This window comes from Lactuca virosa, chromosome 7 (genome assembly GCF_052849685.1).
Source record: "Lactuca virosa cultivar CGN04683 chromosome 7, Lactuca_virosa_CGN04683_v6, whole genome shotgun sequence".
Lineage (NCBI taxonomy): Eukaryota > Viridiplantae > Streptophyta > Magnoliopsida > Asterales > Asteraceae > Lactuca > Lactuca virosa.
The window spans coordinates 18222193-18246545 of record NC_136432.1 but is presented as its reverse complement, the minus strand read 5'-3'; the positions used below and the strand labels follow the sequence as shown (position 1 = coordinate 18246545).

Genomic DNA, 24353 nt, shown 5'->3' with positions numbered 1-24353 from the left:
TGGGTCTCGCTGATTGCATCCTTGGCCCAATTAGTATGTAATTCAACCCAATCTTCCTTTAACATCCCAACCCAAATGCATCAATTCTTGGAAGTCAAATTATGCTATTCAAAAGACTCCATTGATGGTCCAATGCCTCATTAGCCTTCTTTAACTCGAATCCTCGTCCAAAGATTAAGTCCAATGCGCTTCTCACTTATACTGACACCAAGCCCAATTCCATCACTTCAAGTCCATGAACAAATTGCAAGCCTCCAGCAGTCCCGCACTCCTTCCACACCTCCAATAACAAATAGTCTTCGATAAATCCTGAAAATAAGCTCAAAAGACCGGAAAGCACACGGTAATAAAACACACAAATATAATCAGAATATCAATATAAATAAAGAGATAAGGAGAAGCTACATACCCGTCACCACATCTGGTGCTGCACGAGCCTCCTCGGTTGTCAACTGAAAAGTCCTGATCCACACAATAAGCGCCTGCGCTTTGCCCTGGCGGCCATCTGTAATCCTTAAAGTTTCCAGAACGGGAGCTTCAACCGGTCCGGCCGCTACTAGACTCGGACAATCGGCCTGTTTATGGCCCCTCTTATTGTAATGGAAGAAAATCTGGCTCGATTCCTGGGTTGTGGCTGTGCAATTCTGACTAAAAATGCCCAGTCTTTCCGCACTTATAGTAGCCTGAACCACCTCCACCCCTGCGACATCCATTGTGCTTCTTGCCGCACTTGCCACAGCTGCCTCGGTCCTTCTAGACTCTCGATCTCGAATCAAATACCTTGGGCTTCTTGGTCGAGTTCTCTGAACCCTGAGCCTGATCCGTCTTCCTCTTCCTATCCATCTCCAAGTCAATATCCCTCTCCCTGCTCCCGCACTCATATTATCTAAATGGATCAGCTCACAAACTGTCGGATATCACTCCTCAACATCTCATGGTATATCGTCTTCTTCATCTCCTCATCCGCCACATACTGAGGAACTAGCAATGCCCTCTCGTGGAACATATCGGTGATCTCAGTCACCATTTTAGTAGTCTGTCGTAGATCTTGAAACTCTTGCGCCCATTTGTTGGACCTCAATCACAGGTGCAAACTCGGCCCAAAATCTAATCACAAAATCCTCCCAAGTCATGGACTCAATCACCTCACCTCCCAAGGCATGTCCTATCTCCTCCCACCAGTCTCAATCTCTGTCTTTTATAAGACAGGAAACAAGTCTGACCTTTGCCCCATCGGGACAACTACTAGTATGGAAGGCATTAGTGACATCCGCTAACCAACGTCTACTCGCGATTGGGTCCTTCTTCCCGAAGAACTCTGGGGATCCACCTGCGCGGAACTCACGAAAATTCAAAGTGCGAGCTCCCATCATCGCTACCATCTCAGAACGGAATAATCCCAAATGCTCATCTAAAAACTCCATGATACCCTCCTTGATCATGCCGAAGATCACAGGAGTCTGCTCAAGAATATTGCAGTTAATATCTGACGAAATGAACTCCCGCATCTGATAATCTAACTGTCCAGCTCTAGAACCCGGACCTGAACCCTCACCAGCATCAGAACCACTACCAGGTCTTCCTCGAGTGACCACCATACTGAAAATAGACCATTCAAACCATCAGAACACACATATATAGACATGGAGGGATCCCACACTCTACAACCTTCTTGGTATTATCACATCTTTCCTTGACTCGAGTACAGATCATCTGATTTTAGTAGTACGGGCCCATACTACCTTCCATATCTATATGTACTTTCCTCAAGGATCGCTTTGAATCCTCCAAGTCACTCCCTTATCCATACATATAATACTCAACAAAAAAATGCTCCCAACACTAAATCTCTTCCTAAGGTTTCCTAAGGCAATCACCACACCACTCTCCGCCATCAGCTACAGAAAGAGCAACCTCTAACACCCTTTAATTTGCTCACGAATACAATTACATATCACCGACACCAGATAATTCTTCAAATGAAAGGTCTCACACTATAATTTTTGGACTCAAACAAGAGCTGCACAGTATAGTTAAAACCCAACCTTCTAAATTTACGTAGTCTCAATAATATGCAACTTAGCATATTCGCTTACTAGTGAGCTGAAGTTAATGAGAACTCCTAGAAAGCACAAAGCAAGCAGCATTCGAGCATCGAGTAATCGGAATCAAGCATAACCTAAACATGCCATCCTATCACTGACTGATCAGTACTAGCATGCAAGTCTACAAGCTCATATTGTAACATCCTATTTTGGCATGTATCACAATATTGTCCGCTTTGGGCTCCCGACGCGAAAACTTCCCAGGGGGTCACCCATCCTTAGATTAATCTCGCCCGGGCACGCTTAACTTCAAAGTTCTTATGGGATCTGCTGCCATCACGGCCTTAAAACACGGTGTGACAAGGAAGGTATCCACACCCCTTATAAGGAGTGTTTAGTTCTCCTTCCAAGCCGATGTGCGATCAGGTGCAACCTACCTTCACCCCCCATTGTAGGGTTCGACGTCCCCATGAACACATCGACACATGCCCTAGCTCTGATACCATTTGTAACACCCCCTCTGGCATGTATCATAATATTGTCCGCTTTGGGCCACTCGACACGAGGACTTCCCAGGGGGTGACCCATCCCGATACTACTCCCGCCCGAGAACGCTTAACTGCAGAGTTCTTATGGGATATGCTGCCCTCACGACTTTAAAACACGTTGTGATAAGGAAGGTATCCACACCCTTTATAAGGAGTGTTTAGTTCTCCTTCCAAGCCGATGTGCGTTAGGTGAAACCTACCTTCACCCCCCATTTTAGGGTTCGACGTCCCTGTCGAACACATCGACCCGTGCCCCAACTCTGATACCATTTGTAACATCCTCCTCTGGCATGTATCACAATATTGTTCGCTTTGGGCTCCCGACGCGAAAACTTCCTAGGGGGTCACCCATCCCTGGATTGCTCTCGCCCGGGCATGCTTAAGTGCAGAGTTCTTATGGGATCTGCTGCCCTCACGGATTTAAAACGCGTTGTGACAAGGAAGGTATCCACACCCCTTATAAGCAGTGTTTAGTTCTCCTTCCAAGCCGATGTGGGATCAGGTGCAACCTACCTTCGCTCCCCATTATGGGGTTCGATGTCCCCGTCGAACACATCGACTCGTGCCCAAGCTCTGATACCAACTTTTAACATCCCAAAATTCAATGCCAAAAATTTCGTTTTAATTAAGTTAGTATAAAACCAACAGTATAAGAAAACATCAATAATAACATCTCATGTCAAAACCATAGTGTCAATAGTCAAACATATTATCATGAAATAATATCAGAGTGTAATCCCAAAGATCTCATGTGCGGAAAACATACTGTGATGCACTGCGATCGAGTTGGCTCCTTTCCTTTGAAAATGAAGTACCTGAAACCAAAACTGAAAACTGTAAGTACGAAGCTTAGTGAGTTCCCCCATCATACCACATACCATACAACACATATACTGCCAAGCATATCCGGGTGCTGGCCTACCCCTTCGGTATCTTTCAACCGGTATCCGGGGGACTGTTCCCCCTATCACTACCACATAATAACATAGCATAACATATATAAATATATATTGTCAGGCATATCTGGGTGCCCGACCTACCCCTTCGGTATCTTTCAACCGGTAACCGAGAGCTGACCTCCCCTTCAATATCTTTCAACCGGTACCTCCCCTTCGGTATCTTTCAACTGGTAACCGGGAGCTAACCTCCCCTTCAGTATCTTTCAACCGGTAACCGGGAGCTAACTTCCCCTTCGGTATCTTTGAACTGGTAATCAGTGACTATTTCACCCCTACCACTACCACATAATAACATAACATAATGTACTGCTAGGCATGCATGGGGCCTGACGACCCCTTCAGTATCTTTGAACCGGTATCCGAGGACTATTTCACCCCTACTACTACTAACATGTATCACAGAGCATCCTAGCACACAAACATAACAGATAATGGCATACCAGATAATTATCACAAAGACAATCATCTAACAAACACCTCCTACTAGTGGGCCGGTATTGTGGCCTTAGACCCACTTCTACTGGAAGGTAACTCACCTCACACTACTGAAGTCCCGTAGACACAATCCCAACTGCTGCATGACAGATTCTCGAACTAAACACCACAACATGCACACAGCCACCTTTCACGGTGGCTTGTGGCAGCAGGTTAGGGTAACGACCACCCGAACGCTTGCTCTAGATCCGAACGCAGCCACCGACCTGGTGGCGTTCAACAAACAGCGGCAGGCGCATGAAATGGAGGCAACATCGGCAAAAGGAGGCGGAGAAGGGCGTTGCGGATCGACCGATACATGGGAGCAACGGGTTCGCCGGACCTTGCGGTTCACAACTCCGTTGGCGGAAACAGAGCGGTGACTACATGTGGTCCTTGCCGGCGACAGGAACAACGAAAGGGTGAGATGGTTGACATATCTTATTAACGGTAGCGACATCGTGGCTCTTCCTTCAACCTCTTCTACCCCGACAGCACGACGGTTGACTTCGGTGACTCGCGACCTCAACAACGGCGGCAGTCCTGTGGTCGTTGGCGGCCCTTTCGTTGATCGAAAAATGGGGTGGTGGTGGTGCCGGTGAGGGAGGCATAAGGATGGAGAGAAGTGGCGGCTATAGATCATTGAGTAGGGTTAGGGTTTAGATGGTGTTAAATATCCTGTAACTTTGAAACTTCACCCCATAATGGCAAATCTAGTCCCTCTCTTCCCTTTTTCTTTCAATCCTAGCCCAAAATTTACTCTTTAAACCCTGCCTCTTAAATTCTTTAGAAATTAAGTCTGAGTTTTACAAAACAGTCCCTCCCTCTACAAATGATTTTCATATTTGGTCCAGAATTTACTCTTTAGCCCCTTCTTCCATAAATCCTTTCATATTAGGTCCAAATGATACCAAACCCCCATGTCTTCTAAAAATCTTTACAAAATAGATCCCGAAACTTACTCTTTTAACCCCCGACTTCTAAAATTATGACAATTAGCTCCTCGAGACCAACACCTTGCTATATAATTATGTTGGATTAATGTCTAAGTCCATAACTATATTTGGTATGTACTTGACCCGACCCGGCATGGTCCATTTGGGTTGCACTTCACCGGCACAATTTATATGGATACTCTTTTGAGAATAGTATATTTATGATTTATATTAATATATTATAAGTTCTAATATATTAATATGGAATCATATTATTTAATTAGTATTGATCGAGAATTAATTTAGAATTAATTAAGTGATCAAAAAGAACTAATTAAATATGGACTCTTATATATATGGAATGGGCCAAGTTCATTTAGGTTGGGCTAAGCTTTCATGGATGGTCCATGGAGCTTTTAACCCATGGATCCTATGTAAATGAAAGGTCATGGGTATTAGGGTTTACATGGATGTAACCCTAATCCTCCATAATATATAAAGGGGTCCTTGGCTCACAAAATTGGTACAAGTGTGTGAAAATAAGAGTGGGCCGATTTTAGTGTGCATACATATTCTCTCAAGTTCTTCCAAGGTGTTTTGGTGATTTGTGATTCCATTTGAGGCTTCCACACTATTGGGGCTAAGCTCTTAAAGCTTGAAGACATCAAGATACATCAAAAGGTATGTCATCTAACTAGAACTTTGTAGTATAGGTGCTTCATAATATGCTAGTTAGGATGAAACCTTGGAATAGTTAATATTTGCATGTATAATAGAGAAAACATAGATCCAAGGTTTATAGGGTTGCATGTACACCATAGGAGTGTTAGAATGCTCAAAACCCAACAGTGGTATCAGAGTCATGGGTTGTTTTCTGTTATATTGATGCAAATGTTTTATTTTCAAGTTGGAAAAAAAAGGAAAAAAAAACATGACGTTTGTCAAATTTTAAGATAATTACTTGTTTTGTGAAAAACAAATTATTTGTAAAATTTGAATCATTTGTTATATGAGTTGAATTAGGTCAAATTTAGTAAAAGATAAAATGATATGATTATTTTATTAGTTTTAAAAGTTTGATCTAAATGTTTTAAGGAGTTACAAATTTTGTCATAAAATTTTGGAGCTCAAAAGTTTTTTTTAAAGTTGTGATCTTAAGAGTTTTTGAAACTTCCATAAGTTATGGATATGAAAGTTTTTTTTTAAAAAAAAAATTTGATTCAAAGTTTTTATGGAGTTACAAAATTTGGTGTTAATGTTTTAAAGAATTCCATAACTTGTTCTTAAGTTATGGAACATGGAAAGTTTCATCATAAAACACCATTAATTCCATAAGTTATGGAATCTAAAGGTTTTCAAGAATTACAAAACTTGCCCTCAAGTTTTGGAATTTGAGAAAAGTTTTTTATGAAAAAAAGAATTGAATTCTAAAACTCTTGGGTTCATAACTTAAACAATTAATTAAATGGTTTTAATTTTGAGTTTAATAATTGGAATTATGATGTTTTGTTGAATAGTTCAAATTAACTCTTATGGACTTTATTAATAGTTAATTAAAGCATTTAATTAAAAGAGTATTATTAAATCCATAAATATATGGTTTGAGTTTAATTAAATTAAAAGTCTAGTTTAATTAATAGATTAAACCATCAAGTATTTTAAATGTCTAAAATACACCCTTATACTATTAATATATTATATGTATAAGAGCAAGTCGTCTTACCATTAGTAGGTCTCATTCACGAAGCCGGTCTATAAGGGGGGTATAAGGTTGTTGCCTATAAAATGGCAGCTTAATGGGTGTCCACTCTCACCCACCGCTTCCTTGACTGGTGGAGGGTCGTTAGCCGAACAGGTAGGACAAGGACTATAATTCTCCATTCATTAAAAGTATTAATGATAAATACTAAGTAACTAAACATTTTATTAATTCCCAATCTTAGTTACTTAGGAAAATGTGAATAAGGTGCTAATCCATGAAATTACACTCAGCACTTTGTTTAAACCGTTAGTGGAGCGTGTGTGGTTAACCGGCACACTAACCTGGATTTAACAAAGTAGGCAAAGGGTAACTTAATATTTATCATAGTACCGGTGGAGCTCGTGTGGTTAACCGGCACATCGATTGAGGGGTAAATATTAAGGGTACCAAGTATATTTGCATGGTTACTTCACACCTTGTTTTGTGATCCTCGGCATCCCAGTCACAAAACCTGAAGGGCACACTCGAGATTGAAACATGCCATTGAAAAGTTCAATGAATCTCAAAAGATCTAGTAGTTTCAAATCCAAGTAAAAACCTAATTAAATTATTTCGTTTTTCATGGTGGAAATTGGTAAATCGTCATTTACCTACCTTCAACTATTTTATAACTCGGATTACGGCATCCCTCTTCCAGTTATAAATAGGTTGTTGGATCCTAGCCTTAATATTTCATATTGGGTGTTATATTAAGGACTTTAGATCAACTATCTTGAATATCTCCCAAAAGATGTTATGATATATTGCTAAGGAATAGATAACAACAATTTTCCATGTGGATTGTAAGGAATAGATAACAACAATTTTCCATGTGGATTGTAAGGATAAGTTTTTCTGCAAAGTTTTAAAATAAAAGAAAATTGTTTAATTTTATTTATTTGAAGTATCCTTACAATGGCATTTGTGGAAAATTGTTGCTTATATGATTCCACTGACAGCAATATTGGAAAATGGATTTGATTCTTTCATTTGTGGTAGTGTCTAAATTTACCAAATCAGGAAAGTTCCTCATCGCCCAATTTTCAATTGGACCAAAACTTGGAATCATGCAAGTTGAATAGTATGATGAATGATAACTTTCAAGCATTGGAAAATCAAGACTAATTACTTGTTCACATGGATGTGTGAGTCAAGTGAAGGACTATAGGGATCGGGTACACATTCTTGTGCACTGGTCATGTCCACCCCAAAGCTCGTTAAGACTATTTGATTTACTAAAGTTTAGTAAATATGGTTATACTTACAAGTTTAAGTATAATTCTGAAACATTGGAAAAGTCTCAATGTATGGCAGAACGAATGGGAAGAATCAAATTAGGCAGAAAGATAAAAGTTTCTCAAATCTGAAAAGATGGGAGAGTACTTTAGTATCATGTTTGTGATCATCTTAATGATTTAGAAATCATATCACAATTAGTCCTCTAAAGGTCATCTTAGTTCATTCTTATGACTAAGAAAAGGAGTCATGAATTGTTGAAATGGTTAAATCAGGAAGATGAGTCATACTTCGTTCCAAAACAATTCTTAGAGTCATACTCCAAGATTGTAACTTGAGTGACATATCTTAAAGAAAGGTTTAAAACACTTGTCAAATGTAAGAGTAAAAGTGTCCTACTCTTGTACAATTGAAATTGGTAAGTTGTGATGTTTTGGATAAAACAAAGACCAACTAAGGCCAATTTTGTGAAGTGTTTGTCTTGATAAAGAATCCGCACTATCTCTTGAATATTTGGCAAGATAGTCTTATATGTCAAGAGGACAGTGGGAGTCTTAAAGATCCTAAAAATAATTTCAAGAACTAATCAAGAATAAAACCTGAGGTTCTTCACTAGCACACGACTTGAGGTTTATAACCTATCGTGTTGACATATTCTGTGCCCATTCCAGTTAAAGTTGGCTTCGCATAGGAGTTATGAAAGTTCTAAATTGGTTGCATAACAACTTGGAAGCAATGGCAAGCCCTGTACTGCCAGGTGGCAAGAAGTTAAGATTGCATAAGTTCAGTCCATATGAGTTTGGATTTGTCATTATCCTTGTCTTGTGACTATGGTTTTGACGATTCACATGGATAAGAACACATACACCATAAAATCTAAGGGTCATAAGGTTTCTCTCCGATTCATGAAAATGATGGTGAGGAAACACTTCCACGAAGTAGATTTGAAGCAGATGGCAAAAGGTCTAAACAATTGAGACTATGATTACGGCATCCCTTTTCATAGTTCTGAAATTGTTTAGACACACATGCATGCTATCTAAGGAAAGGTGTATGATTTTGATAAAGTTTTATCAAAGCATCTCGTATCAGAAATCTGAACTTTGGTAAGAAAGTCAATAAAGTATTGATTTGTAGAAGTCCAGCTGATTTCTGAGTACATGTCAAAGCTAGTGGGAGCATAAGTGTTATGCTAATAATCATCATGTTAGTGGGAGCATGATAATTATTGTTAGTGTTGCAAGTTAGCAATGTTAATTATAGAAAACAAAAGTTTCAATTCGTGAGGCTGCAGGGATTGAAAAAGTTGTTTTGCTATAATTAAGGGAGAGGATATACTTCATTTCAGTTCTAAAGGCTTAGATTGAGACCTTAATCATCTTTAGTCAAGAATATATATATGAATTTCATGTTGGATTGGTTCAACTTAAGGAAATTCTATATATTGCGTTCTCAAAATTCGATTATGATTACGGCATCCCTCTTCATAGTCAAATTTTGAAAACATGGCAAATAAAAATATTGTAGCAAAATACTGGTCTAGAATCATGTCTTTATGTGAGACATCATGAATCGTGTACCATTTGCTTTGGGTACAGGATCGATTGCATGTGCTATAATATTTGTCATTTCTAAATTTTTCCAAATGCCCAGAGGCATTAAGAAGGGAAAAGGTCTATAATTGGATATGACTAAAATGATTAAGCAATTGTCGAGGACAATCTGAGGTTTACCAAAGATTGGTTGCTCAGGGATAGTTGGAAGTATAGTGCTAATTTTGGAAGGACCATATTGACATATTCTGAAAAGAGGCATCTCTTATTCAGAAGTGATAGTCAAAATGAGAATATGGAGTTGTCTCCATAGGTGGAAGTTATCTGTGTAAGATTAGAAAACTTAATGCAAGAAGCATGTCCAAAGCAATGTACTTTGAATATGAGACTTAGTTTCCATGGAGTTGATCTCCATTGGAATACCTTATAATGACTATTGACAAGTCTTTGTGACTTTGTACATATTCATTACAGGAGGGTCAGTGCATATAAGTTTAAAATCTAAACAGATTTCGATAAATGATAGGAATTTGAAATTCTCACATTTTTCGATAAGGATTTGGGAGTGTGAAATTAGAATCATTGAAATTATGTTCAATTGGTTTATTTCATAAAGTAAGGATCATAGACAAACATAGAGTGCATACTTGGTGTATGGCAAAGCTATTGTTTAAGAAAAACATAGTGTACATGCTTGGAGCATGGGACAACTAGTGTTTTTAATTCAAGTATAAAGTTGATAAAACCGAAACAATGAATAATGAGTAATCAGTATGGTGATAAATAAAAGTGTTTATTTATATTCATAGGGTTTGATACCATATTTGATTCATTTATTCTTGTGTTTCACTTTGCATGTTTTGACTTCCAGAATAACTAAGTCGCTCTTCCTGAATGATTAAGTTATTCAAACCATCCACAGTCGGTCATATGTTGGAAGTAGATATGAATCAAGACTGTCATGGGTTGGTTTGTAGAGGTCCAAGTTGGTGGACAAAGTGGTGCTACAACACTCATGAGTGCTCATAAGTTCTGAGTATTGGATTCAACCCGCGCTCATTTGAATCACTTCATGGATTTTATCACGAGTGATCATGAGACGATAATATCTTATATTCTTCAAACCTAGAGATATAAGTTGTTACTATGAGTTGGTTATACATTGATTGCACGAAAACGCATTTGGTAACTCGATGTTATAAAACGTGCCTTTGTGTATGATTCAACAAGTAGTAGAACAAGCCATATGAGTCGAAGTTTATCCATTCCTTTTACCTTCGGGATAAAAGCGATATTTGTGGGCCCCTCGATGATTTAGCGATGACACATGTGAGTGCTTGGCCAAGCCATGACTGATTTGATTTGTTCAATCAGTCAGTCATCATAAATCGAAAACCGGGAAACAACAAATGGACAGAGAGAATGATTATAATCCATGTCTCAGTCCATATGATATCTAGAATGGAGGAATATATGATCCCTTATCTAATGGACAAGTCATTGACAAGGTCAGAGTTCGACAGCGGCTTTAAGAGCTACGATTGCCAGTTAGGTTTTGAAGTCATACTCAATAATAGTTTTAGACTTATCCAAGTGGGAGACTGTTGGATTAATGTCTAAGTCCATAACTATATTTGGTATGTACTTGACCCGACCCGGCATGATCCATTTGGGTTGCACTTCACCGACACAATTTATATGGATAGTCTTTTGAGAATAGTATATTTATGATTTATATTAATATATTATAAGTTCTAATATATTAATATGGAATCATATTATTTAATTAGTATTGATCAAGAATTAATTTAGAATTAATTAAGTGATCAAAAAGAACTAATTAAATATGGACTCTTATATATATGGAATGGGCCAAGTTCATTTAGGTTGGGCTAAGCTTTCATGGATGGTCCATGGAGCTTTTAAGCCATGGATCCTATGTAAATGAAAGGTCATGGGTATTAGGGTTTACATGGATGTAACCCTAATCCTCCATAATATATAAAGGGGTCCTTGGCTCACAAAATTGGTACAAGTGTGTGAAAATAAGAGTGGGCTGATTTTAGTGTGCATACATATTCTCTCAAGTTCTTCCAAGGTGTTTTGTTGATTTGTGATTCCATTTGAGGCTTCCACACTATTGGGGCTAAGCTCTTAAAGCTTGAAGACATCAAGCTACATCAAAAGGTATGTCATCTAACTAGAACTTTGTAGTATACGTGCTTCATAATATGCTAGTTAGGATGAAATCTTGGAATAGTTAATATTTTCATGTATAATAGAGAAAACATAGATCCAAGGTTTATAGGGTTGCATGTACACCATAGGAGTGTTAGAATGCTCAAAACCCAACAAATTATTGATTTTAGAGCTACTATACATTCATTCATTTATTTATTTATTTATTAATAAACGGGGTGTTACACATATAGCAGGCATACAAAGGCGTCTCCTATATCCTTAGCCCTAATCTAGCATACGATTCACAGATTCACAATTCAAAGCATAACATAAACATGCATGGGTATTTTGGGAAAACTTACTTGAGCTTATCGATTGTATGCACCACACCCCTTTCTTTTATTAGAGAGATCTTTGTGAAAATGTTTCCTTTTGTGAAAAATTTACCAAATCCTCAGTTTGAGTTCTGACACACCCGAGAGTATGTCTGAATCCTTCAAACCAAGGCTCTGATACCAACTTGTAACATCCCAAAATTTAAGACTAAACATTTCCATTTTGATAATAATAAAACCAACATCCAAAACATTTTCATAAAATCATAATGAAATCAGAGTATGTCAAAATCATCCAAATACATCCGAGTTAAATAAAATATGGATCGATATGGTGTGTGCGATGCGATCATCCTGAGCTCTTCCCCTTCGATCCGGAAGTACCTGCAACAAAACTGAAAACCGTAAGCACAAAGCTTAGTGAGTTCCCCAAAATACCGCATACCATACATATCTGCCAGCTCAAGGCTATGTCGGGTCTATTTCACCCCCGAATCTATTTCAACTAATGCGTCGGCGCAAGATGTACCGGGTTAATTTCACCCCCGAGTCTTTTTCAACTCATATGTCGGCCCAAGCCATACCGGGTCTGTTTCACCCCCGGGTCTATTTCACCCTACATACATATAGCACACAAGCATATAGGCATATAACACTTACAACAGCAGTCACAAAGACTACAATCACATAACATATCATAGGATCCTACAGTATAGTGAGCAAACACACCTCGATCCTGCTGATAACGAAATACGCAGGCTGCTGTAATTGGTAATCACCTCAGTAACCAAACAAACAAAACCCTAATTAATAATTACGTCAATAATCATAACTCGGGTCCTGACTCCTCAAATTAACTCCTAGGGTATAAGACTCTTTTACCCTTACCTTAATAGGCCCAAATAACTTGGCCCAAAAACCCAATAATGGCCCAAGGCCCAAAATCGCCCAACTCATAAACCTAAGGCCCAAACAAGGCCCAAAATCCAGTTAAGGTCCAAAGCCCAAAATAATCCTGAGTCCAAAAAGGGCCTAAAGCGTCGAAAGCCCACTTCAGTGAGTATGCTCGACGTACTCCTCGTACGTGCGACGTATGATGTTGACTCGAAAACGGGTATTTGACCCAGTACGCGCAGCGTACCGAGAATTACGCCCCACATAACGTCAGAGTCCCATTTGTCTAATTTTTGTCTTAACCACTTAAGCTCTTAACGTCCAAACCTCAAATCTACTTCATTTCAAGGTATTAATACATAAAGTTGGAAACTTTACCACTTTGCATGTCTTAATGGGACCTGTTAAGACCGCTGTCGTACACAATTTAAACAAATAAAAATTTGAGATAAACAGCTGTATTGCACTAACAGGTAGTGCAGGTAAGCAGGGTCGAATCCTCAGGGACACGTCCTAATGTTTACACCACTTTGCGTGAGGTGTGAACTGATTCTTGATGAATGCAATAAACATAAAAAGGGGGGGTTATTTCTGAAAATTAAACTAACATAAATTGAAAATGACAAGAAAATGACTAAATTTAAAGTGATGAAAATTCAAATAAGAGAAAGCAATTCCAGTTTCGCGGTGACTCCCCTAATCATATAATTAACCTTCAACACAATATTTGACTATGCACTTGTTTAAACTGGTACTAAAGTTCATTAACAAGCTCTAATGACCTTTCCTACAAAAATCGTTTAATCAAAATAAGTTCTTTAAATTAAACCTAACTTTTTACTAAATTAATCCAACAAGCTCTTGATTAACGAAGAAAAGTTGCATTAGACACAATGTAATTCCCAGTATAGTTCAATACCTCTCATAAGCTCGGAGGCGTTAAAACTTGTTTGATCAATTCATATCAGACTTAACCCTAATATCAGAATTAATCTAATACTTGTCACCTTTTACTAATTAATGTAGACAATTACGGATCTAAACAATTAGATGACTAGAATGATTCACAAACAATTTAAGTAGCCAACAGAAACTGAAATCAAAATCAAACATTCAATTTAACACATAATTGATTAAACTAAACAGTAATCATAGTCAAACATAGTGCCTAATGATTAATCATACGAAAAGGTTACGTCTTGCGAAACTGAAATCTGAGTTTTTAGCGGGACATGGCTAAAAACGGATTACAAACAGTGGAAGTATAATCTAAATGATAAATCTTACTAAACTACAAATAGAAATCAAATAGTCTCCTTTAGATCTTCGTTCTTCACTTGAAAACCTCTGAAAATCGCCTCTGAATCACCAGCAATCGCTAATTAGGGTTACTGGAAGAGTATCAGGTTGTATTTATACGTCTAGCTGTCAAAACACCGTACATGCGATCGCAAAGGGCATACCTGCGATCGCATGAATCACCCAAAAACGTGTCACGGGAGTTTTTAATGAAGTACGTTGCTATTTTGATGCAAATTAACCAACCTGCGATCGCAAGGGCACAACCTGCGATCGCAAGTTTCTTTTTTCTCAACTGATGAATTTTTTTGGCTCGACAAAACCTCGAAGGCAACCTGCGATCCAACCTGCGATCGCAAGGAGAGAAGATGCGATCGCATGTTACTTCTTTTGGCTCTTTTGATCGTCGTTCCTCCTTCCAAGCATTTCTTGATCATTTCCCGACATCCTTCCTTGTTCTAGACTCCAATTAAGCTCCTAAGCATCCACGAACGCATCCTGAACTTGCGTAATCATCCATGTGCTCCAAATGGCCCTGAAAAGTTATAACAAACATGAGCAGCACGAGCATTCTTCAAAATAATCATGAAACACAAAATACATAAGAATAATCGGGAATTAGTTAGCTTTTTATAATGAAATACGTAGGAAATTGTGCTAAAAGATGCATATAAAATGCATCTAACAAACCTCCCCAAGCTTAAACCTTACTTGCCCTCGAGTAAGGAAACGATAACTTTGGAAACAGTATTGGGGCTAAAGGCAATAACAGGACAACCTAGACACACGTTAACTAAAAAAAAACGAAAACCTAAATAATAAGAACTTCCAAAGCTAAACATAAAACATGCATGCAAAGATAAAGAAAACGAACAAAGAACTAAAATAGTATGCAAATGAAAAATGAACAACTAAAATGAAACATGCTTCTCTTTTTTTTTTTACTTTTATATTTTATATTTTTTTTCTTTTACGATCAGACTTTACATCGATACTGGGCTCCAATTAGTAACACCAAAGCAACCATCCTGCTATCTTTCATGTGTCATAGACTCCCAAAGTAAGGAAGACCACAAAACGGTGTCACACAATAATCCAACTCTAGTTTTATTTAAACTTTGCACCTTAATTAGCTTTATGAGAGAAAATAACATAGTCAGGATCTCATGTGCTTAAGACTAGATGGCCAAGAATCAAAATCGACGCATCATTAAGAACCCGCACGACCAAATCAGCTTTCACCAGATGTAACTTTGGAACAACTTCTAACTTGATTGAACTTTGATTTATACTTCGTTTTGAGCTTGATTTCTTCAATCTCTCTCTCTCTCTCTCTCTCTCTCTCTCTCTCTCTTTTGGAATTTCTTGAAGTTTCTTCAATTGAGCGCTTGAAATTCTTTGATTTGGGTACTAGATATAACGTTGTACCCTTTCTTCATTTTGACTGTGTGGATCTGATACTTAAGCTCTCTGTTACCGCGAGGGTAACACATATCAACAAATAGGGCCATGTTCTGTGGGTTCAGAGTTGCCGATAAAGATTCTTTTTAAACATTAATAAGCAAATCATCCTAGAGCTGTTATTACCACCCAAAAAACGTTTCAGTACGCTATTTTTTTATTATCTAAGGTCGGGGTCTCGAATCACGGTGTCTTGGGTCCCCTGGTTATGATAGTTGATTCTACACTTCCAATAACAATCAAGTCGCTTCAGATTTTTTTCATTTTCAATTTTCAATATCCTACTTCATGGAGCTATCGTATGTAAAGAGTGTCATCATCTCGTAAATTTTTTTTATGCAAATGCAGAATGCAACAAAATGAAAATATTTTACAAAAAAAAAACTAGGAAGAACTGACAAATAAAAGAAATATAAATGAAAAATCTTTTTGGATTTTTTAAACCTTTCTAATTTTTTTGGATTTTTTTTAATAACAAAACAAAAACTTTTTACAAAAAGATAAAACTTTTTACAAAAAGATAGGAAATCCCCTCCCCAAGCTTAAAAATAGGCATTGTCCTCAATGCTTAGGGAGGAGTGGAAGACGACTACTAGGACGGGGGAGCATAGCGACGGAAGAACTCGTCGCGGAAATCGTCGAAATCGTCGCGCAGACCTAAAAGCTCGTCACGATAGTCGGTAACCTGAGTGCTATATTGCTGATAGTCGAGGCGAAGACCAGTCATCGTCTGCTGAAGGGAAGCAATATCCCCACAGAGGTCAAGATAATGCTGGTAAGTGAAGGGAGAGTTGGGGTGAGGGTGAGATGGCTGGGTGGGTGGGGGCTGATCCTGAAAGTCAGTCTGCATAGGATCAGGCTGGCTAAAGGATATAGGTGTGGCGTTTGCGTAGTCTCAGTGCTGAGTGGATGAAGATGGTCGATCAGACTATGGACGCTTGCCCTACGTGGGCGAGGGGGTGATTGGATGTTCGAAGGAAGCACCCACACAGTGCCGCTAATGGGGTCAGCGAGAGCTATGAAATCAAGTCAGTGACCTTGAAATAAATGGAGCGACCCTGCATCCAAACATACCCACCTAGGGCAGTACGAAGCATGTGCATAGCCTGTAGGGTCTGCAGGGTCAAACAGAAAGAATCAAACCACCACAGCAAATTGCACCGCCGGTGCGAAGGGCTATAACTCTATGGAACCGTCTGATGATAATATCACCAAAATGCGGGCGGTGCGACCCGGTGATCATGCACCACAAAAGAAAAAGCTCGACTTTGCCGGCTTTCGTAGTCTCAGTCTGTGCATAAATGATATTGCATATAATTTTCAATGCAATTTTGAGAACAGGGTGCACAATACTGGTCTGTACGGATGAGGTTGAATCATAAGACTCCAAACCGGTAATGGAGTACCAAAACTCGCGTACGTCAAAAGCGGGGGTGGGCTGGGATAAACTGGTGATAGCGGTATGGAAGAAAGTACATAACTGGTCGACGTAAATAGTGTGAGGGGTGCTAAAAATACGAAAAGCTATGTTTCCCTCATGATTTACCTCACTAAGCATAGCTAAAAACTCTCGGGTCAATAGGGGACAAGTGGCAAAATCTGCAGATAATAGGCGCTCCCAGCCAACATTGGCAAAAAGAGCGTGAACACCATCATAAATATGGAGTTCCCGTATTAGGGTGCGGCTAGGGGCCCAGGCTTGTGGCATAATCTCGCGGTCAAGAAGCCGTTGGTAACAATCAAATGCGGCCTGTGAAGCTAAATCTACAGTGACATTGTCCACCTGAACAGTGTATGATGTCACTGGAGCGTCAACCTGTCTGTGTGAACGAGATGGTCTAGGGGGCATTTTGTTCAGGTTAAAAGCGGGATAAGAAGACACAATTTCCAGGTAAAAATAATAAAAATAAAGCAAAAAAAAGTATCTCTAACTACTCCCAAACGACCGCCCAAATATATAACAAAAACATAAATTCAGTTTCAGAACGAAAATACCTGACTGTGCGCTGAGCAGCAGTATATTTTTCGTGCCGAAATTTTTTTTGATTTTTGAAATTCTGTTCGGATGAATCTCTTCTGAATTGCGTCGTGAGCAAACATTTCTACTTTTCGCGGCCTGCGGAAGACTAACGGAACGTAGAATTTATTTGCTTGATTTGGAAGAAAAATGAGGGATTTGGGTGTTTGTTGGTGAAAGAAATCGAAAATGTAGTGGATTTCAGAGAGAATTTTTGGAGTGTGGTGGTTACAAATGAGGCTGCGATCAGTATTTATAGCATAAAACACAACCTGCGACCGCAAGGGGGGAACCTGCGATCGCAGGTTTTGAAAATATGACAGCTGGGAACTTTTTTTGAGGCACGTAACGGCTAGTTGATTAGAATGTGATACATGTGATAGCGAGGGGAAAACCTGCGATCGCAGGTTTTTGAAAAATGCTATTTAATCGAGTTTTTATTGTGCAAAAGTGATCCAGGAACATTATGAGATACATGCGATCGCAAGGGGGAAACCTGCGATCGCAGGTTCGCTATTTTCGTGAAAATAGTTCCAAAAAAAACTTCGATGACTACCTGCGACCCCAAAATGTATAACCTGCAATCGTAAAGACTGGACTTGCGGTCGCAGGTTCCAACAAAACTGTAGTTTTCAATTTTTTTCAAATTCTCTCTGTTACGTCTTATTTTAAAAACACGATTCAGTTAAAAAGGGACGACCTAAGTAGCTAAAACACACAAAAATTAAAAAGAAGTTTCAAAATAGAACGAAACCAAAACAAACGCCCGGGTTGCCTCCTGGTAAGCTCCCCGTTTTTTCTGTCGTTGGCTCGACGTTGTTACTTGGTTTCCTCAATTGTGGTAAGTCGGGACCTCGACTACCTCCACTTCTTCATTTGGAACTTGAAACCCTTCGTAAAATGGTTTGAGATGGTCACCATTTACCTTAAAAATCTTTCCTGTTTGTTCACTCTTAATTTCTATAGCACCACGATCAAACACGTTAGTAACAACAAAAGGTCCCACCCAACGAGACCTCAATTTACCGGAAATAAGTTTGAAACGAGAGTGATATAAGAGTACCTTTTGACCGGTAGTGAATACCTTTCGCGAGATCATCTTGTTGTGAAAAGCTTTTGTCTTCTCCTTATAGATTCCTTCGTTCTCATATGCATCGTTCCGAATTTCTTCTAACTCTTGGATATCTAATCTTCTTTTCTTGCCAGCTTCATCCATGCTCATATTCAAATATTTGACAGCCCAATATGCTCGATGCTCCAATTCAACCGAAAATCGACAAGGTTTGCCAAAAACTATTCGATATGGTGACATACCTATATAAGTCTTGTATGCTGTCCGGTGAGCGCATAACGCATCATCCAATCGAATACTCCAATCTTTCTTGATCGGATTGATGGTTTTCTCTATAATGCCCTTAATCTGGCTGTTTGAAACTTCAGCCTACCCATTGGTTTGCGGGTGATATGCTGTGGATACCCGATGTGTGACACCATATTTCTTGAGGACTGCTTCGAGGGTGCGGTTGCAGAAATGCGTACCCCGATCACTAATAATGGCTTTTGGTGTCCCAAACCTAGCAAATATATTTGTCTTGACAAAATCAACCACAACCTTGGCATCGTCAGTTCGTGTAGCTTTTGCCTCGACCCATTTGGACACGTAATCCACAGCAAGTAAGATGTACACAAACCCGAAAGAAGGCGGAAACAGACCCATGAAATCTATACCCCAAACGTCAAAGATTTCACATATTAAGATTGGAGTAAGTGGCACCTGATTACGAGATGTCAAAGACCCAATCATTTGACATCTTTCACAGGTTTTTCAAAATAGAAAAGAGTCACGAAAAATATGAGGCCAATAAAGGCCGCTGTCCAAGACTTTGTGTGCGGTTCGTTGTGGACCATAATGCCCTCCACAACCTTCTGAATGGCAGAAATTCAGGATTGACTTGACTTCATCTTGAGGTACACATCTTCTAATCACCTGATCAACATAGTGTTTCCATAGATACGGCTCGTCCCAAACATATCTTTTCGCCTCCTTCTTTATTTTATCTTTCTGGGCTCGGGTGAGATCTGAAGGGAGTTCTCTGGAGACCAAGTAGTTCACAATATCAGCAAACCAAGGAGGGTTCTGAACAGTGAATAGGTACTCGTCAGGAAATGTTTCGTGGATCGGTGTCGTGTCTTCAGGTGGGGTGAGTCAGCTCAAATGATCAGCTACCAAAATTTCTCTCCCACTTTTGTCCCTAATCTCGATATCAAATTCATGTAGCAGCAAAATCCATCTAATCAACATTGGATTTGAGTCCTTTTTGGCAAGAAGGTACCGAATGGTTGCGTGATCCGAAAAGATTATGACTTTTGTGCCCAACAAATACTGTCTAAATTTTTCCAATGCAAAAACAATTGACAGCAACTCTTTTTTAGTGGTGGAGTAGTTTGCTTGGGCGCTGTCCAAAGTCTTTGATGCATAATATATAACGTGGGGGACCCGGTCTTTTCTCTATCCTAGAAGAGCTCCAACAGCAGTGTTACTGGCGTCACACATTATCTCAAATGGTAAGCACCAATCTGGGGGCAGAAGTAAGAAGATTTTTCAGCACATCAAAAGCTTTCTTACAATCTTCATTGAAGTCGAACTCAACATCTTTTTGCAATAACTGGCACATGGGAACTGATATCTTTGAAAAATATTTTATAAACCTCCTGTAAAACCCTGCATGGCCACGAAAGGAACGCACTTCCCGAACATTCTTCGGGTAGGGTAAGCTCTTTATAACATCTATTTTTGCTTTATTGACTTCCAAACCTCTTTTTGAAACAATATGTCCAAGAATCAGACCTTGGTCAACCATAAAGTGACATTTTTCAAAATTTAAGACCATGTCTGTTTCTATACATCTTTGTAAAATTTTTGTGAGGTTTTTCAAACAAATATCAAAGGAGTCTCCATAGACGGTAAAATCACCCATGAAGACTTCTATGGTATTTTCGACATACTCAGAAAATATACTAACCATGCACCTTTGAAAGGTAGCAGGTGCGTTGCAGAGTCCGAATGGCATACGCCTATACGCGAATGTCCCGAAAGGGCAGGTGAAAGTCGTTTTCTCCTGGTCTTCTGGAGCAACTGGAATCTGATGGAAACCTGAAAATCCATCCAAGCAGCAATAGTGGGATTTTCCAGCAAGCCTCTCTAGCATCTGATCTATGAATGGGAGAGGAAAATGATCTTTCCGGGTGGCTGCGTTTAATTTTCTTTAGTCAATACAAACGCGCCATCTGTTCTGAACCCGAGTTAGAACCAGCTCTCCTTCTTTGTTCTCTACCACTGTCACTCCAGCCTTCTTAGGAACAACTTGAACTGGGCTGACCCACTTGCTGTCAGAAATTGGGTATATCATCCCAGCATCCAGTAACTTCGTAATTTCTTTTTTAACCACCTCCATCATTGGTGGGTTTAATCTGCGTTGGGCTTCTCGCGATGGCTTATAATCTTCTTCCATCAAAATTTTGTGCATGCATAGAGATGGGCTGAGTCCTTTGATGTCTGCAATAGTCCACCAATTGCACTTTTATACTCCTTCAAAATTCTGATCAGCTTTAACTCTTCTTTTCCTGACAGCTTGTTGGATATGATAACTGGTAATGTTTCTTTTTCTCCAAGATATGCATATTTCAGATGTTCTGGAAGTGTATTCAGCTCCAAGATGGGGGCTTGCACTACAGAAGGAAAAAAGCTTGGAGTTAGAAATTGGTAATTTAAGAGTTTGGGTACCATACCTCAACTTTCTCTGCTAGTCCATATGAGCTGCCAATTCTTGAACTTCTCTATCAACCACATAATTTTATGATATAACCTGAGCTGCATTAATAGACAAATTTATGTGGAGCGCTAATGCTAGTGACTCACGGTTAGCAATCTCAAAATATTCTGCAGATAATGGTTCAATTACATCAATCAAAATAAGGGCTGAAACATCATCAGGGTAACGCAGGGCATCATAAATATTGAAGTTGATAACTTCACCATCAAATTCCATTGAAAGGGTACCATCATAAACATCTATTTTGGTCCTGGTAGTTTTTAAAAATGGTATCCCCAAAAGAATGGAACCTGAGTTTGGTGAGTCATCATCTCCCATATCCAAAACATAGAAATCAGCTGGGAATATGAGTACGTTCACTTGAACCAAAACGTCTTCCAGTACACCTTTTGGATGCACCAGAGAATGATCAGCTAACTGAATGATGACTCCTGTTATTTTTAAAGGCCCTACCCCAATAGTTTTAAAGAGTGAATATGGCAAAACATTTATTGGAGCTCCTAAGTCTAACATAGCTCTTGGCACTGAAAGGTCCCCCAACTTGCAAGGAACAGTAAATACTCCTGGATCCTTACACTTTGGGGGTAGCCTTTTTTGTAAAACAGCTGAAACATTCTCGCTTACTTTAACTGTTTCGTTTCCTTTTAATTTTCTTTTTGAAGTACACAACTCTTTTAAAAATTTAGCATATCGGGGTAGTTGTTTAATTGCATCTAGAAGGGGAATATTTACCTCAACCTTTCTGAAGAAATCCATAATCTCTTTATCTTGCTTTTCTTTTTTCGTGTTTTTCAGTCTTGAGGGAAAAAGAGGAGGGGTGATTTTCACTTTAGCTTCAGCAGGTCTATCCTTTTTCTGCACCTCTTCAGTTGCCTCATATTCTTGCTCAACCACGATCTCTTCTTCCTCATCTTCTTTCTGATATGTTCCTTTGTAGTTTTTACCACTTCTGAGGGTGACAGCACAAGCATTGTGCTTCGGGTTCTTCTCAGTCTGAGATGGGAATTTTCCTTGGGTTTTTGCTTCTAGTTTGCTCATGGAGTTCATGAGTTGTGATACCTGCTGCTCCAGATTTTTTATGTTGGACTTTGTTTCATTCTGGAAAGCTTGGGTACTGGTAGTAAGACTTTTAACTATGTCTTCCAAAGATATGCTGGAACTGCTAGCTTGTGACTGAACAGGTGGTTGCTGAAAATTGCTTTGGTGTTGATTCTGCTGAAAAGATTGTTGGAACCCAGGTGGAGCTTGGTATTGGTTTCTTTGCTGAAGGTTCTGTTGAGGTCTTGGCTGGAAATTGTTATTTTGAGGCTCTCCCCAAGCTTGGTTGTTGTGATGTTGATCAAATGGCCTCTGCTGAAATTCTCCCATAGCCTGCACAGCTTTCGTATCTTCTTGAAGTAACGGGCACATATCAGTTGGTTGCCCTGTTTTGCAGCAAATCCCACAAGGTTTGACCTTTGGTTCAATACCTTTTTCTTTTGTCAACAAAAGGACAGCTTTAGTCAATTCTGAAATCTGGGATTCCAGGTGGGCGTTGCTCATCTCCTTAACTCCTCTTGGATGGTCTGGGTACCACACTTCCTCAGTTGCTGAATGTTTTGATTCATTGTCCAATTTCTCTATTAATGCCCTGATCTCTGTTGGTGTCATGTCTGAAAGTGACCCTCCACTTGATGCATTTATAAGTCGCCTCTCCACAGGTATCAATCCTTCACAGAAACACTGATACAACTGATAATCACTAATGCCATGTTGTGGGCATCGGACTAACAGCTTCTTGAATCGCTCCCAATAAGTATGGAGAGCCTCTCTTTTGCCTTGCTTTATACTTAGAATCTCTCTGCGTAGATTTGACACCTTCGCCTCAGGAAAATATTTTTCTAGAAAAAGTTTGGCGAGTTCGTTCCAGCTTGTTATTGAACCAGACGGGAGGTCATATAGCCATTCCTTTGCTGCATCTTGAACGGAGAAGGGAAATACCCTTAATTTGATCTGGTCTTCAGTAACCATATGGGGCTTCATTCCAGAACAGACGACATGGAATTCTTTGAGAAATTTGTGAGGATCTTCATTCTCAAGGCCTCGGAATGGGGGCAGCAAATGGATTAAACCGGATTTGAGCTCAAAGTTTTGAGCCTCTAGAAAGGTGATACACAAGGGTTGCTGGCTAACCTCTTGTGTTTCACATTCTCGTAGAGTCTTCTCAGCATCGTCTCCGTTGTCACTCATGGTGAATTCTATTTCAGTTTCAGAAGTGTCTGTGAGTTCGGGTTTGTCTGAAGGGGGTGAGGAGTAGGTTTTGAACGGGCTGTTAATTGGTGAGGTAGGTGGTGCTTTTGGGAAAGGTTGAAATGAGGTTTCAGATTCGTTCCACAAGGGAGTGCCTTGTGCTGTGGGTGTTTTGGAATGTGAGGGGGGAGACTGAGATTCCTGCTTGTTGCTTCTGGAGTTCTGCCTCCTTCTTTAGCTTCCTAGCAGTCTTCTCAATCTCTTGATCAAAAATCAGATCACCTGTACATGAAGATCTTGGCATAAAACTATTAGTGTTTCACCGTGTCCCCTGCAACGGCGCCAATTTGTTAAGACCGCTGTTGTACACAATTTAAACAAATAAAAATATAAGATAAACAACTTTATTGCACTAACAGGTAGTACAGGTAAGCAGGGTCGAATCCTCAGGGACACGTCCTAATGTTTACACCACTTTGTGTGAGGTGTGAACTGATTCTTGATGAATGCAATAAACATAAAAGGGGGGGGGGGTTATTTCTGAAAATTAAACTAACATAAATTGAAAATGACAAGAAAATGACTAAATTTAAAGTGATGAAAATTCAAATAA

General features: G+C 39.3%; 2 protein-coding genes across 2 annotated transcripts; both read right to left on the bottom strand.

Moving 5' to 3' along the window:
* Window positions 1-18510: 18510 nt before the first annotated feature.
* LOC145126439 (uncharacterized) lies at window positions 18511-18990 on the bottom strand. The gene has a single exon (XM_079061807.1). The coding sequence runs from the start codon at window positions 18988-18990 to the stop codon at window positions 18511-18513; it is 480 nt and encodes a 159-aa protein (XP_078917933.1).
* A 2542-nt stretch (window positions 18991-21532) lies between these two features.
* LOC145126438 (uncharacterized) lies at window positions 21533-23740 on the bottom strand. The gene has a single exon (XM_079061806.1). The coding sequence runs from the start codon at window positions 23738-23740 to the stop codon at window positions 21533-21535; it is 2208 nt and encodes a 735-aa protein (XP_078917932.1).
* Window positions 23741-24353: the final 613 nt, after the last annotated feature.

What these genes read in the sequence shown, in the direction of transcription:
- LOC145126439 (XM_079061807.1), bottom strand. Translation starts at nt 18,990, where the DNA reads ATGTCACCATATCGAATAGTTTTTGGCAAACCTTGTCGATTTTCGGTT.
- LOC145126438 (XM_079061806.1), bottom strand. Translation starts at nt 23,740, where the DNA reads ATGAGTGACAACGGAGACGATGCTGAGAAGACTCTACGAGAATGTGAA.